Here is a 16049-nt window from a genome sequence, read left to right as displayed (position 1 = left end):
CCCCCATCTAGTCCCAGCTGCTTGTTTGTGTGTATTGTTGCTGACAATTGTCAACGAAAATGCTCAATTCCTTACGCTCCAAAACCAGTTGGCAAGTATTTTATTTATTTTAATACATTTAGGGCACACGTTTTATGAAAACATCATTCGGATGATAACAAGTGAACGGATATTCACACAACCTTATCGCCGATTATGTTTACACATGCATCTAAATAGAATTGTAAAACAGGCCGAAAACATCTTTATCACTTTGTTTAGACTCCAGTATCTTTGCTGTTTACAAGCGGATTTTAATCGTTTTGTGCTCTATCTCCGGCTCACTTGTTCAACATATGCAACTTTGGGTTTTCTTTGAGTAACTAAGTGTAATCCGGATCCATAAGATGAACATTGCGTGTACATTTTTGAATTTCCAAAGCTGTCTTTCAAGCCGTATCAAAGATACGAATTCACTTCTATCATTAACAAAGACAATTTTGAAGGACGGAGAGAATTCAACTTTGAGTCAGTTGAATTTTTAGAACATTTTTGAAACTGAAACAATTCCTTATCAATGCTGAACCTTTTCCTAACAATTTTTTGGTGTGTTTGACAAAGAGACGTGATTCATTGATATTAGATATTATTTTCTACTTTGAATTTTGTATTTCACTTGCAAACTTAAAATAATAAATTAAAATTTTTCAATGTCAACAGTCCTCTTAAGGCTAAGACTATACCTTAAGGCTTTACTTATCTGAAAACGAAGATAATTAGGTTGGTTATTTCTTTCAGATTATGGTTTGGTTACTCTGTATTCACAATTTTTTACAAATTCTTTAGGAGACTGAAACCAACTTTGAATCAATCTACCCTGAGAATTCGCTTTTATTCCCTTATAATTTTATAGACATTTCACAGGTTCCTCTCCGACTAGCTAAGTTTTCATATTTAATATCACTAGAAAATATCCCACTGTATGAAATTTCGTTTAGAGATTTGGTGACTGTTAATCTGAAGTTATAAGGAACTTTACAATAAACAAAACATATATTTCTACGAGCAAAAAAAGACCTTTAACATAGGAATTCGGTTGGTGATTTCCTTGAGATTTAAAGTTCTTTCTTTGGTTTCTCAATTTGGATGAGTAGCCCAATTTAACTAACTCCTGTCGTCTTACATGGCTTAAGAATTTACTAATATTCTCTTCAACAAAGAGCATTACGCTGGTTATTTTTTCTCCCATTTACCAATTTCTACCCTATTCTCAATTTGTGATGTAAAGATGAGCCCTCTGGCTCATTTTCCTTTCGAGAAATGAGTAAAATCGGGACGGAAAACATGAAAATTTTTCATAATATTTGCACTTAAGTGTCTGATATTCCATTTTTGCTTTCTGGGTCAAAACCACTCGAATTTCCTCACTCATGTGGTGATGACTAAATCGGATTTTCAATTCTCTATCCCACCATACCAAAACGAATTCTGTGGCACAAATGGGGCCTGAGAGACTGCCAAAAAAGCAACGTCGTGTTTGAGTCAATTTTGCAACTCAAAAAAAAAACACGCAAATCTAAAACTTCCTGAAACCAAGACTTYTTTGAGAAAACTGCCAACATTTCCTTAYTGATGGTTCACTTTCTAAAAAAGCCATTTAGTGCTCTCTGTAATGATGTAAAGATGAGCCCTCTGGCTCATTTTGCTTTCGAGAAATGTGCRAAAACGGGACGGAAAACATGAAATWWTWWCATAATCTTTGTACCTAAGTGTATGATATTGAAATTTCGCTTTCTGRGTCAAAATCACTCGCATTTCCTCACTCTTGTGGTGATGACTAAATCGAATTTTCAATTCTCTATCTAACGATGCCAAAACGAATTCTGTGGCACAAATGGGGCCTGAGGGCCAAAAAAGCAACGTCGTGTTTGAATCAATTTTGCAGCTCAAAAAAACACGCAAATCTAAAACTTCTTGAAACCAAGACTTTTTTGAGAACTCAAAAAGATTGTTTCATTTCTCTCGTCGATTTTCTATTTTTAATAAGCTGCTTAGTTCAGCATTGATCAAATAGTTTAATCATAAAAAAACGTGTAAATTTTTGATTCGATCTTCCTTCTAAATGCATGTAATTCAAATTTTTGATTTCAGATTGTCTCTGTTTAAGACACTCCCTTAGCAAGGTTAAGACTTTAGTCAGTTCAGAGGTGTTCTGTGGTCTAAACATCTGCTTAATTTTTGGCAATTTCACCTTGTTTAGTGATAAACATGGTAAATTCGTTTTTTAGACACCTTTGCTGACTATTGAATGTTAAATTGCAGGATGTTTGATTTAAGTTGTTAAATTCTTAAACATGTTTTGTTTTAAGCATTTTCTGTTAATATTCTTAAGAAAAATAGTTTATTTATATATTTTTACGCATATGCATTATGCATGCACTAAGTGTGCACACAGCTGAAAATATCGAACGTCTGAGAACTCTTGTGGGTGAACAAAATTTGAAAAATATCGTTGAAAAACCAACGGATTGTAAAACGGTACTATAATTATAAGAGCAAATATTTTATTCATAAAAATACGTATAAACGTTTAATTCGTCCTTTCTTCTAAATACTTTTGACTAGAGGAATGTTCGATTGTAGGCTGCGTTTTCTTAAGTTGTTAAATTTTAAAACACCCTGTTTTAAGCATTTACTTTTAATATTTTTCACAAATATATTTTATTTTGTCATTTTTGTGATTCTGATTTTGGTCTATTTCAAATTTGGAATTTCAGTCATTCCTTTATCAAGGTTGCGACAATAATCTGAACATCTACTTAATTTTTGCCAATTTCCGAACGTCTTGTCTTCCGTCCTCATGTTTTGTTATTCACTTGAAATTTACGTTTTTGCCCTACTTTTAGGACCAGTAGCGGCGCATGATTTAATACTTTGGAACCACGCAATCTGGCCAAAAATTGTGCAAATAAAAACTAATGCCGTGCACGTATTAAGTGTGCACAATGGCCAGTTGAAAATATCAAATTTCTGAGGACTCTTGCAACTATTCAGCTGAATAAAACGTAAAAAAGCTCGTTTAAAAGCCAACAGCACTAAAATCATAGCAATCTTTCGATAGAGCAAATATTTTGATAATAAAAAAATTAACATTTAATTCGTCTTTTTGTAGACACCTTTGGCTGGAGGAATGTTAAATTGCAGGATGTTTGATTTAAGTTGTTAAATTCTTAAACACGTTTTGTTTTAAGCATTTTCTTTTAATGTTTTTAAGAAAGAGATTTTATTTTTATATTTTCGTGATATTCTGATTTTCATATGAACGTTTACTTCATGCTTTCTTCTAAATGCTTTTGAACTGCAGGAATGCTATATTGCAGGATGTTTTGTTTTACGTTGATAAATTCTTAATTAATTTTATTTCGTTATTTGCATGAGACTCAGATTTTGATCTAATTCAAATTTTGAATTTCAGACATTCCCTCTCAAGGTTGAGACTGGAGTCTGAACATCTTATTTTTTGACTATTTCTTCTGAGGTGAATAAGAGGTTCAGCTGAAATTTACGTTCTGACTATATTTTTTGCAACATTTGGGACTAGAGCCGGCGCATGGTTTAGTACTTCTAGACTAGAAATCACACAATTTAGGAAAATTGACGGAGACAAATGTTTTTGGACACCACAGCCAAAAATCGGACAAATCAAATTAATGTTGCGCATGCACTAAGTGTGCACAATGTTCAGCTGAAAATAACGAACGTCTCAGAACTCTTGCGGGTGAACAAAATTTGAAAAATATCGTTGAAAAGCCAACGGCTCATAAAAACAGCACTATAATTACAAGAGCAAAACTTGTATGCATAAAAGTACGTATAAACGTTTAATTCGTCCTTTCTTTTAAATACTTTTGACTAGAGCAATGTTTGATTGTAGGCTGCGTTCTTTTAAGTTGTTAAATTCTAAAACACCCCGGTTTAAGCATTTACCTTTAATATTTTTAACAAATATATTTTATTTCGTTATTTTTGTGATTCTGATTTTGGTCTAATTCAAACTTTGAATTTCAGTCATTCCTTTATCAAGGTTGCGACAATAGTCTTAACATCTATTAATTTTTGACTATTTCTTATTCACAAGAAATTTAATTTTGCAAAACTTGGGGCCAATGGCAGCTCGTGGTTTGTTACTTTGGGATTACACAATTTTGAAAAATCGACACAGACCACCATGCCCAAATCATATAATTAAAATCAAAATATGAGCATAATGCAAAGGAAATAAATGCCGTGCATGTACTAAATGTGCGTAATGGCCAACTTCCCAGAGCTTTTGCCAAAAGCGTGGGAGGAAGGTTCCACAAATTAAATTTGGCATACAAATGTCCAGTGAATAAAGCAGTTAGAAACTGCGACGTCCTGAACCGTGAATTTACCGAAATGTTATATGTAATTTTTGTAATTTTGTGTTTTTTTGACGCGTGTTTCAAAGTTTTGGTGCAATTATTTAAAATAATGATGAAATTTATAATTTATGTTTTTTGTAAGACACATAAGATTGATTACACGAGCACATGTTTTTATATTAATCGCCATTGAATTCACCTTTTGCAATACCTCTATTTAATCATTATGCTTTGTTGAGCATGAGAGTCTTTCGAGTTTCCTTAATTAAAATTTAGTTTTTATGAATTTAAACGTGAATCTGATTTTTGTTGGAAGACAAAATCGCCAGTACACCGTTATCTGATTTAGTGCTCAATATGCAGATTATTGTCACCTCGCTTTAATCACAAGTTTATCACAATCCCTCCTTAGCGAAGAAGAAGCAAAGTTTTTGCAGAATCGCATTCAACTGGTGGAAAAACATCTGGCAGATCTATGCGATGTTTTTGGCCAGTATGCACGGAAAACCGCCCGAGTTCGGGACAAAGGAGATGAAATATCCAAATCCGTTATCTCATACTCTGCTGGGGAAACAGTTAATCGATCCTTGTCCATTGGACTGGACGGCTTTGCCGCGTCCATGTCCACTCTTAGTGACTATGGGGACGCCAGGACACGGGGTCTGGAGTTGAAAGGTAAAGATAGCATAGCAAATGAAACTTCTTCATTTGTTGTAGATTTAATCTGGCTCCGAAAATCAAGTGTGGACTAAGTAGTAAAACTCGATTATTGTGTGTTTTTCCATAGTGGTGGGAGAGTTTTCCAAATACGAGGACATTTGCAAACGAGCCAGGGAGGAGGTGAGGGACATTTTTGCGGCCAGAGAGCGTGAAATGCAGAGGAAGAAACAACTGGACCGCATCAGGGAGAAGAACCCACGGAACCGACAACAAATTGTTCGTGGTACCCAATCTGCAGTCCAAATCTTCATTAATTGTACCTTTTTATAGATGCAAGCGGAAACGGAAGTGGCAAAGGCCACAGCCGAACTGTCCAAAACAGTACACACTATTGAGGAAAAGGCGTCAACTTTCGAGAAGSAAAAGCTGCACGAYTTAAAGGCGATTCTACTGGACTTTATCCGTATCGAAATGGGGTACCATGCTCGCAGTTTGGAAGTGCTCACAGRCGCTTTTTCATTGGTTAACGGAATCAACGAGGAYTCCGAYCTTGAAGTAAGAAAAAGTTTTTCGTTGTTYTGCTACTCTRAATTTACRATRGMATTTTTTTCTAAGGACTTTCAAACAACTAGAGGAAAAATGGACTTGGTAAACMAATATTTCATTTCAATTWCAACGTGTTTTTTATATAGTGAGCGGCTATTTGCTTTCAATTCCAGTTCAGATTAGTGTCTAACTTCAATATACAGTTAGTGAATGAATCCCTACTGTAAAAATACAAAATGCCTATTTTAAGTACCACTATAGCATGATGAAGGTCAATTTTATATGTTTTACTTATTTTGGACATATTTAGATCTTTCTTCCAAGACCTGCAAACTGAAGATTTGCCAAAAAGTCACCTTTTATAAATCTCTGTAAAATTCACGRAGAATTAAAGTACCGTCAGTTACAGCTTATTGAAGACTTCAGGGGMACCGTGAATACAAACTTTGTTATGGAAATTTYCCCCTTTATTCAATGCCATGCTCAGAAGTTTTCMATTGGTTTWAGTTTTTTAGAAAATSTTTTTTTTTRCATACAAATCATTCCTCACAGTACCAACAAGGTTYACKGTCACAGTCTAAAGCGGTCAGACAATTTGGCGCAGTCCYAGAATAAAAAAATGAATCAACTAATCAATTCCGCTCARTTGACCCTCTGYCCAGGYCAGATTCCCTAAAAATCTACTCTAAAGCCTACAACTACTTTTTACAGGAGTTCAAAAAATCACTGCGTTTGCCTGAAACTACCCATCGAAATTCCCCAGGGGCGMGAAGCGYCCTGCTCCGATCYACACAGTCTTTGGGAGCAATTTTCTCCAGCTCCCATACTAAACGATTCTCAAAGGACCGGTTAAATAAAAGCCAGGACACTTTGGATTCGATCAAGCACAGCCTGAGCGAAACGGAGGAATCTGATTCGGAGACAATAGAGAGTGACGATGATGCCGAGGAGGATGAGTCTTCTATGGAGATGCGAAACGATCCCAAGAAAGTGCATTAAAACAGTGATTTGCCTGGATAATGAAAAACACGGCCGGTCATTTTAAATAATTTCAATAGGATCCGCTTGGGAATATATTTGAATTAAGGGAAATTAAAGTTTTACCCTTCTAAAACAAGTGCGATTCTTAATTTTTCACCTGCCTGAACCACCAAATCCCCAATTTGGTTAAACCAGGGACTTTTTGGGGACATTTTGGATTGGATCAAATACAGCCTGAGTAAAACGGTCTGATTCGGAAATAATAGACTGACGATGCTGCTGAGGAGAATGAGTCTTCTGTGGAAATGTGCAAAGATGTCGAGAAAGTACATCGCTCGGATAATTAAAGTCCTTGAACGTTTGCGCATTTTTTTACAGAGACTAAACACAAATGATACAACAAAACAGTGGCGACTATTCTTCGCTGCCATTTTAAATAACTTAAATAAGTTAGGACAGATAGGAATATCATAACTTAAATAAGTTCCGCTAGGGAATATAGGTAATCGTCTTAAAGTAATATTAACGCCTTACCCTTCTAAAATACATGCTTTTCTTAATTAACCTAACTGATATGTTAAGCCTTATTTGTCGGGCGCCTCTACACCAGCCTGAGTCATCAAATCCCCAATGTTTTTCTCCAAATCATCGATTCGAGTGCCCATTTCATCAATTCGTGTCAGGATCTGATCGGACATGTTCTGGAACTTGTCCTGGATGGTTTGCAACAAGCTCTGAACCTAAACAAGACGAATATAATGCAAGTTCAGTATTCAGTCATGGTACGTACGTATTGGGTGAGTTCCTGAACATTTTTTGGATCAGCAGCATTCGCAGCTCCATAAGACTCAGTGTCGTTGTTCGTCATGTCGTCTTTCACGTCCACCATACTAAAACACGGTCTCCTTTTATTTAAATTCTTGGGAAAGGAGCTGGATCTGGCTCTGCCTGGCACTAGAGTTGGTTTATCAATTTTCTTCGGTATTTATATGGAAATCGCGTGACGAAATATGGGAAATACTAATGCCGTTCCAACAATGAGCCAAATTGGGCTTTTCCCAGCTTTAAGGAAAAGCGCAAATAAAATATATTGAATAAATACCTTGGTTGTTATTGTTGTTAAGGGAAAAGTCACTGACAGAAGAATCGTAATACAGGTTAGGAGCTGAACTAGTTAATTTTGTTGTGGTGAGTGTTAGTGTGACGTCACGGCGGCCATATTGATAGGATTCTTTTTGAAACAAAGACTCTTACTTTCACATATTTTCTGATTTTGCCAATAATTATGTGATTCTTTAGGATTTTTTTTGGTTTTCTTCATATAATTTTATCAAATTATAAGTAAGGTTTTTGTAATGCAAATAAAAGCGGTCAGATCAGTAAAAGATCGGGCTTTTGTTATAAGTGACTAAGTAACACAATTCTAAATATAATATGTATACTGAAAATTGAAGCCTGAAAATTATTTTTCTTTCAACGACAAGCACAAACAAACAACAATAAATTGCAATCATAACATTTTTATTTAGCTAAAACTAAAAAACTACTAAAACTTTGGTCTAATTCAGCTGCAAAGCTTCCAGCTAGCTGCCCAGAGAATCATTGATGCCTGTGAACGTAGAAGCCGAACTCCTTGAGTTTCCTGTACAAGGAAATGTATTTTCCTGCCGCCGTCGTTCTGGGCACGATGAATTTTTCGCAAAACATTGTCCGGTTCCGGGCAGCTTCGCTCAAGTTTCTGTACATTAACGTAACTAGGAAGGTCAGCACGAAGCTGTAGCAGTTATGGTTGTCTTCACTGTATGTTTTCGCTGACCAGCATTTCTGCTTGCATACCTGCCACAAGGTGGTGTCCCAGTGTTCTCTCCAAGGCAAAGTGACCTAAATCAGATAAGCGATTATATCCAGGCTACCGTAGCATAGTACTCTACACCAAGCTCTACAGCCATACGAAACTTTAAACAAAAAAAAATAATTTGAATTTAATTTTGTGTTTTTTTAAAAATTTTGCTCATAAAAAAATTGTCTCACATTGTTTTCCTATTGAGTTAGTAAAAAAATGACATAATATAAAACACATGTAAAAACTGAACGGAGTTCTTCCGGAAAGTTCTTTCATTTCTGTTCCATCAGAAAAATGGTCTAAGCGTAACAAATTCTCGAAAGAATAAAAATTCAAAAAAATCACACAAATGAGTACCTGGTCGAGCAGCAAACACTGATTCCAATGGTTTGATCGATGTTTTCTTAGGCCTTGTTTGTCGAATTCAACGATGGTACCGGTGGATGTCGTGACACCGATATGCAGGTCCATTGAGTTGTAGTAATCGCTAAAAGTAATTTTAAATTGCGCTTCTGCAGCATATTAATTTCAAATGCAGTTACTTTAAAAAGTCCCCTGTTGTTGGCTTGATTACTACCGCACATGGGTACTGGGAGGCTCGAATAAATGGATAAGGAACTCTAGAAATTAGTCAATGTAAGAAATTCATATGCTGCAAGACTAGGGTGTTTCCACTTTTTATGTTGATATATAGAAAGTAGTTATGGCAAACATTACGCTGATATAATTGTTTTTGCAAAAAAAGTCTCCATAATAATTTTAAAGCGAATTTAAATTCAAATCAGATATTTTCCGCCAAAAACGCCGAATCCGTATCGTCGGTGCCTATCCGATTGTGACGTAGCAGGTCATATCAACAAAGTGTCTCGTGATTGTTTTGTTGTTTTCGCAGCTCTGTTTTATTATTTAAGTTATTGTGATTATCATTATTTTATTGATTATTATTATTATCTTGCATAGTGGAAAATAGTGACACGTATGGATCACAAAATAAGTGGTGTTTTGTGCCAGGATGCAAGAATACCTTAATAAGTGCTCCAAACAAACTCTTTCTGACCGTTCCGCATGATTATGCACGTAAAGTTTTATGGTTCAAAGCAGCTAGACGTGATGTTCCTAAATCAAAATCAATGTGTTTTTGTTGCGAGGATCATTTTAATCAAAGTTCGAACAAAAAACTAATGAGGAGGCAGATAGAATATGCCTTCGATCGCACTTTGCGTTCTGGGCAAATTCTACCTTGTACAGTGCACAAAGAACCCTCGCGTTTCAATTCCACATATCCGATTTCACCATATTGTTCTCGTGATGCCCAAAATACTAATTTAAGAGTTCATTTTACTTTTAAGCAGCCATGTGTATAAGTTAGGTTAAGTTGAATAAGTGAAATTCTATATATTATTTACCTAATTTAAACCAATACAGACAGATTAGTATATTAAGGAGAGAGTAACTAATAATGAATTTACGGATTTTTACTTACGGTGCTGCTCTAACACCCTTAAATTCGGCTGAATAAAAGCGTTTGTCGTTTTTAAAAAATTCGGTAACCATAAAAATATGTACACATGGTAATTGTTTGTTGACGCTTTAAGGAATCCTTCTGATGCGATTTTTTAGTTTAACACAAGGTATAAATTATTTAAATCCACAAAATAATTAATGAAACACAACCACATAACTAAACAAAATGCACAGAACGTAAACAATCCGGCATTTATATGACCAGAGACGTCACAACCAATAGGATTTCGTTTTAGAGACTCATGAATAATTCGAATTTTAGCCGAATTTGTTTATTAAATATTTAACAAAATAGCAATAGATAGATAGTATAAACTTATTTAATCTTTCATATATACATATTACCATAAATTAATGTTTAGTTTGTAGGAATTTTTGATACAATCAAAACACCCTATTAGCAGCGTTTACCTGAAGGGAAGCAGGGAGAAATTGGCTGCTCCCAAGTCCTCCCCGCATACTGGGCAAGTCTGGGGCAGTAGGAAGCAAAACACTTTGGGGCCGCAATGCTGGAAACATACGATTCCAGGATCCATTTTGGCTAGTTTACTTATTTTCTTATCTGAAAAATACGGTTGAGACGAGAATTTTCTTAAGTTACGTTTTAAGCGTGATTTGGAAATTAAATTGGTTGCTGGTTAATGACCACCCTGTATTTATATGAACGTTTTTCGTGTAAATTTGTTTGCGAAATTACTCACTGATATTTTGGCGCGTCTTTTCTAGACACCCTGTATATAGTGAAAGCAGTGTGTGTGAACGGATCGCATGATTAATAATTAATGTTCGCCTTTGAAATTAATTGTCTTTTCTTACCAGATTTCCGCTTGCTAACTTCCAGGTCAGCATCTGAAACAAAATTAGCGCGTTGTAATAAAACCATTGAAGAACTAGATATGTACAGGATGGTMAAAATTKATCGTTTCTGTGATTTATTTCGGTGTTATGAGCTCGTTTTCTGAGAAAGAAAACTGGAGCTCCTTAATGTTTTCTTTTGYTAATTTGTTCACGAGATGCKTACAGGATGAAGCGGAAAATTGCTGATTTCCAATGTACCACTTCAATTAGGCTGCTTTATTAATGAGTACATTTTTGGCTTTTTTCAGTAAATAATCATCTGTAGAGTACAAGTCACACAAGTAGGCAAAAAAAAGGCATACTCAAAAAAGTTAGACTTCTGTTGAAACTAATGAAACACCCTGTATATTTTGATATTATTTATAAGTCCTACTCTTCCTGAATTCCACGATATTTTATTATTTACTAGTTATTAGATTTTTTTTTTCTCTTTAAAATTCAAAGATCCAGATTAGGCCTGGGGAACACTGCGTTGAGTTGCGCTATTGAGTTGTTGCCGCTCTCTGAGTAAACGAGTTATAACTCATCGGTTAATGAGTTATAAATCATTTATTAAAAATTTTCGAGACCCTTGACTGGAATTTTCACATCTAAAAAAGTTTATCAACATTTTTTCTCAGTAACGTTTTACTACTTTGTTCAAACAACTAAAAAAAGTCATCTAGATTTTGTCTGTAACATCCAAAGAAAGTCGACGAGTTTTCTGGTAAAATCAATATCCTAATTTTGTTGCATAAAAGATTCAGTTTGCCAGTATTTTACAGGAAAACGTTAGGAAAAAAGCGGTTTTTTCTGGTTAGACAGTGTTGTTYAGAAACATTGACCTAAAATTGAAGAAACCCCAGTTTCCAAGAGTTTTTCAAATAAATGATTATAACTTTCCGCTTTTTTAGTTCGGGGAAATATTTTTGGAAAAACACCTAAAAATAATTATTACGGTTTTGTCCATAACTCGAAGCTGCAAAAAGTTTTCCAAAAATGTTTGCAAAGCGGTTAAGGATGCGAGTATTCCAATAAAATATATCTTATAATTTTTCACAGAAAATACCTGAAGATTGTCAGTATTTTATGTAAAACTAAAAAAACAATGCGATTTTTGCGTAGAAATAATTGCTTAATAGAAACTTTGCTAAAACTGGAACGACCTGAAAACTTAAAGGAACTTTAACTTATTAGGAAAATTATTTGCTTTTTGTGCCAAACTCGAAGCTGAAATGGGTTTTCTAAACTTCCCTGCAAACCCATGAATAAGGCGAATTTTCTAGCAAAATTAATTTTCTAATTTTTGGCTGAAAATACTTTTGGCTGAAAATAATCAGAAAACAATGCTTTTTTGCGTTTTCGCTTAAAAACTTTCAGGTTTGTGATCAATTTTGGAGAAAACCTTAATGGTTTTCGGGGAAAACCGGGATGTATTTTCGTTTTTGTCCCAAATTCGACGCTGAAAAAAGTTTTTTTAGCCATTTTACAAACCTATAAATGTATCTTGTAATTTTTCGTGGAAGTCCTCCAGATCGTCAGCAGTCAGTTCCACAAAATAGATCGTATTTGAGTAGAAAATAAAGAAAAAAAAATTAAGTCAAAACTAAAAACCACATTTTTGAACAAACTCTATAATAGCCTCAGAGGAATGGAGGTGACAAGATTTCCAAATAATCTGTTATAAACTTTCGCTTAATCTGTTCGTTTTTTGATAGAAAATTGTTTGTGTTTGTTCCAAATTCGAAGCTGGAAAGGAATTGCAAAACTTTTTACAAAGCGACGAAGGACTAGAAAATTATTTCATAATTTTTCGTGGAAAATACCTTAAAATTGTCAGCATTTTTAAGTGAAACTAGAAAATTGAGCATTTAGAAGAAAAAGTAACTTGGGCAAAACTGTAAAATTCTGATATTTGAAGACATTTAAAAAATATTATTAATAAAAGGTCTTCAAAATAAATCTGAAACAAGTTAAAAAAGTCATCAACATTTTCCCAGCAACAGAACGTTATTGCGCCGGTGCGGTGGGTTGGCGCACCAAGCCATTAGCGCAGCACTGCGCCAACTCCTCAAAATTCACTGAGTTACCCAGGCCTAAACAGATAAGTTGACATATTTTATTTTTTATCAATGCCAACGAGAAAACATCCCAAGAATATAAATCTGGTGAAAGAGGTGGCCACCAAAGTATTTCGATTTGAACATGCAAAAAGTGTCTGAGAAATGGAATTTTTAGGCGATTTTCTCAATTTTTTTCGCTCGAAGTATTTGTATGGGTAAATTTTTGTCATTCACAGCAAAATTTGAACTCGCGAGTTGCTTCCCATTTTTTAAAACAGTTTTATCACTAAATTTTCAAAGTATTTCGATTTGAACATGCATAAAGTGTCTGAGAAATGGAATTTTTAGGCCATTTTCTCAATTTTTTTCGCTAGAAGTATTTGTATGGGGGAAACTTTTGTCATTTACAGCAAAATTTGAACTCGCGAGTAGCTTTCCATTTTTTAAAACAGTTTTACCACTAAATTTTCAAAGTATTTCGATTTGAACATGCATAAACTGTCTGAGAAATGGAATTTTTATGCCATTTTCTCAATTTTTTCGCTCAAAGTATTTGTATTGGGAAACTTTTTTCATTTACAGCAAAATTTGAACTCGCGAGTCGCTTCCCATTTTTTAAAACAGTTTTATCACTAAATTTTCAAAGTATTTCGATTTGAACATGCATAAAGTGTCTGAAAAATTGAATTTTTAGGCCATTTTCTCAATTTTTTTCCCTCGAAATATTTGTATGGCGAAATTTTTGTCATTAACAGCAAAATTTGAAATCGCGAGTCGCTTTCCATTTTTTAAAACAGTTTTATCGAATGCATTGCATTGCAATATACATGAAGAGTGTTTCACAAAGCACCACCGACGCCAACTTTGGTTTTTAAGTTCGATAAAAAATAAATTTCATGCTCAATCAAGAAATGAAAAGAATGTCCGGATGTGCTGTTTAAAAAACCCAATTTGACCTTGTCTTTTTCTTTCCGTCTTCTTTTTGTGGCCAAGCAAAATTTTGCTGTGGCACAGCGTCGTGATAATGACGTCGATATAACGTGCCAAAACTGGGTGACTTTGACGTACATTAGAGCGCATTTTACGTGATTGTCACTTTTGGTACTGGCTGTGCTTCAAGGCTCCGATCCAAATAACTTTGGTACTATCCGATGGAAGCCCGAATTTGAATAAATCACCCTGTATAATTTTCTGTTCAAAGTGCAGCAGCTAAATGATCATCTACTATCGGTATTCGTTCTACTAAGTTAAGTTTCCACCATTCAGCCACCCTGTAGACGGTATTAATTAGACCTATTAATGGTTGATCTAGAAACCTACCATGCTTGCCATGGGTACCATCACCTACTTTAGCACATTGATCACAAACCATCGAAGGATTCACAAAGAACGTATACGCAAGTCAATGACTCAGACCTACTAAAGTACTAATTAGTTGTTTTGTGACTTTGGCTTTATGGGTTATGGGTACCGAAATGCGGTTCGCTCGCCAACCCATTCATCGGAACCAACTGCTCACCGCTAAACCCGCTACCTTACTAGTGTTTGTTGTAAATTGTCTCGATTCAGATGGTCTGCGTTTGCGACGTTGCTGGGAATACCATAAAATGAGAACGATACAGGGTGACTCTAGTACGTAAAATAATAATCCTATTGGAAATGTAGAACTCATGAAACAGATAAATGTCAATCTCATCCAAAATTATGCCCCTACTACAGACTACAGCAACGAGGACGAAGTCCAGTTCTATAAGCAATTTTCAGATATCATCAAAACCTTGCTACAGCATGATATAAATATTATTATGGGTGATTTCAACGCCAGTCTTGGAAAAGGTAGAACTTGGAAAAGGAGAACACTTTGGAGACTTTGGACTGGGCGAGAGAAATAAGCGTGGCGATACTTTGAGTACATTTGCAGCGGAGCAGAATCTGATTGTAACCACACCATACATTCTTTCAACACCATCCTAGAAGATTGCAAACGTAGACATCGAATGATGGAAAAACAAGGAATCACATAGACTTCGTACTCATTTATAAGAGATTTAGAAACAGCATCAGAAACATGAAAACTTATCCAGGAGCAGATGTTCAATAGGATCATAACCCGATGATAGGAAGAATGGAAACCAGGCTGAAGAGAGTAGAGGAAAAACATGTAGGAGATTCGATTTCAGAAGACTAAAAGACACAGCCACAAACAAGCTGGTATGGAATGATCTTTTGACAGAGACTGAAGAGCAAGAAACCCAAGGAGATGTAGAAAAAGACCTTAAAATGCTCCATGGAAGTATACATAAAATCAAAGAAAAGTACTTAAAGTCTCTCAAACAGATGAAGAAATCTTGGATGACAGACGCGATCCTAGAACTGATGGAAAAAGGAGGTTGTTTAAAAATGAAACCAGATAATACATGAACATACATAAGGGCGAAAATAAAAACAGCTAAGGAAAAAGAGAAACTGGAAAAAWATGTGAAACTCGAAGAATGCAAAGCCAAATTTGATAGCTTTRATCTGCACAAGAAGGTAAGGAAAATGGCACMWCAGTTGAAAAGGTAAAAGACGAACAGTTAATGTACTTAAGGATAACCCAGATCGAGTTATAGTAAAGAARCCGGAAATTAAGCAAACCTGGGAAGAGTACATTRAACAACTGTTTGATGATCTGAGAACGGTGCCACCCAATATTGATAAAACAAATGGTCTCCCAATCTTAGAAGGAGAAGTACCGGCAGCTCTGAAARTGCTACAARTCAAAAGGCTTTGRGTCCCGAAAACAAGTTCAAGTTCGAAGGCAAGTTCCCAATTCTATCGGAAWTTGGGAACTTGAAATATTGTTTAATTTCTTTAATATATTTGGCTATCTATAGAAATCGCCGATACTAAATATCAGTCCTCAAATTGCAATATTTAATTTGCAATAAACAATTAAAGTTGTGACCGTTGACTATTCATTTAAGACGACACTAAACGCGTGGGAATGGTCGTGACGTCATAGAGCTAGTTCGTTCTATCAAAAGGCAATACGGTAATACGACTTGTCGTTAAATTGTCTGGGAGTTTGACTATTCAGAATTCGTGCTGTGCTATATTAAGGGAAGCAACACCGAAATAATATTACAAATGCTGTGTGGTGCCACTGTGTCTTAGTACAACTTTTAAAATGCCAGATAAGCTGCTTATTTGTGTACCACGAGATAAAAGCCG

The 16049-nt window shown here is 35.2% G+C and overlaps 3 protein-coding genes across 5 annotated transcripts; 1 reads left to right on the top strand and 2 right to left on the bottom strand.

Annotated features, from left to right (window-relative positions):
• Positions 1-10: 10 nt before the first annotated feature.
• LOC109541679 (CBY1-interacting BAR domain-containing protein 1) lies at positions 11-6669 on the top strand. Its single transcript, XM_048662748.1, has 6 exons — positions 11-91; positions 4795-5057; positions 5170-5318; positions 5373-5597; positions 5658-5690; positions 6300-6669. The coding sequence occupies exons 1-6, from the start codon at positions 60-62 to the stop codon at positions 6585-6587; spliced, it is 990 nt and encodes a 329-aa protein (XP_048518705.1). The 5' UTR covers positions 11-59; the 3' UTR covers positions 6588-6669.
• A 255-nt stretch (positions 6670-6924) lies between these two features.
• On the bottom strand, positions 6925-7776 carry LOC109541689 (heat shock factor-binding protein 1). 2 transcript variants are annotated; one of them, XM_019910611.2, is made up of 3 exons: positions 7672-7776; positions 7360-7459; positions 6925-7309 (listed from the first exon to the last, which is right to left on the bottom strand). In XM_019910611.2, the coding sequence occupies exons 2-3, from the start codon at positions 7456-7458 to the stop codon at positions 7154-7156; spliced, it is 255 nt and encodes an 84-aa protein (XP_019766170.1). In that variant the 5' UTR covers position 7459; positions 7672-7776; the 3' UTR covers positions 6925-7153. The 2 variants fall into 2 exon arrangements, with proteins under 2 accessions (XP_019766170.1, XP_019766171.1); XM_019910612.2 differs by having other exon boundaries at positions 7360-7523; positions 7672-7712.
• Positions 7777-8073: 297 nt separating this feature from the next.
• LOC109541688 (MKRN2 opposite strand protein) lies at positions 8074-14395 on the bottom strand. Of its 2 annotated transcripts, none has more exons than XM_048662568.1 (7): positions 14157-14395; positions 13905-14107; positions 10753-10785; positions 10348-10498; positions 8955-9032; positions 8770-8899; positions 8074-8450 (listed from the first exon to the last, which is right to left on the bottom strand). In XM_048662568.1, the coding sequence occupies exons 4-7, from the start codon at positions 10470-10472 to the stop codon at positions 8169-8171; spliced, it is 615 nt and encodes a 204-aa protein (XP_048518525.1). In that variant the 5' UTR covers positions 10473-10498; positions 10753-10785; positions 13905-14107; positions 14157-14395; the 3' UTR covers positions 8074-8168. The 2 variants fall into 2 exon arrangements, with proteins under 2 accessions (XP_048518525.1, XP_019766169.1); XM_019910610.2 differs by lacking the exon at positions 13905-14107 and having other exon boundaries at positions 14157-14255; positions 14308-14395.
• Positions 14396-16049: the final 1654 nt, after the last annotated feature.

Source organism: Dendroctonus ponderosae, unplaced genomic scaffold (genome assembly GCF_020466585.1).
Source record: "Dendroctonus ponderosae isolate FM_Combo_2020 unplaced genomic scaffold, Dpon_F_20191213v2 Dpon_F_20191213_11, whole genome shotgun sequence".
Classification (NCBI taxonomy): Eukaryota; Metazoa; Arthropoda; class Insecta; order Coleoptera; family Curculionidae; genus Dendroctonus; species Dendroctonus ponderosae.
The sequence above is the reverse complement of the archived record's forward strand: the minus strand, read 5'-3'. Positions and strand labels throughout refer to the sequence as shown.

Coding starts and splice junctions, on each gene's coding strand:
- LOC109541689 (XM_019910611.2), bottom strand. CDS start 7,458: ATGGTGGACGTGAAAGACGACATGACGAACAACGACACTGAGTCTTAT. Junction 7,310..7,359: donor TTCAGGAACTCACCCAATAC/GTACGTACCATG, acceptor CGTCTTGTTTAG/GTTCAGAGCTTGTTGCAAAC.
- LOC109541688 (XM_019910610.2), bottom strand. CDS start 14,208: ATGGTTTGTGATCAATGTGCTAAAGTAGGTGATGGTACCCATGGCAAG. Junction 8,900..8,954: donor ACAACAGGGGACTTTTTAAA/GTAACTGCATTT, acceptor AATTACTTTTAG/CGATTACTACAACTCAATGG. Junction 8,451..8,769: donor AGTGTTTGCTGCTCGACCAG/GTACTCATTTGT, acceptor TATCTGATTTAG/GTCACTTTGCCTTGGAGAGA.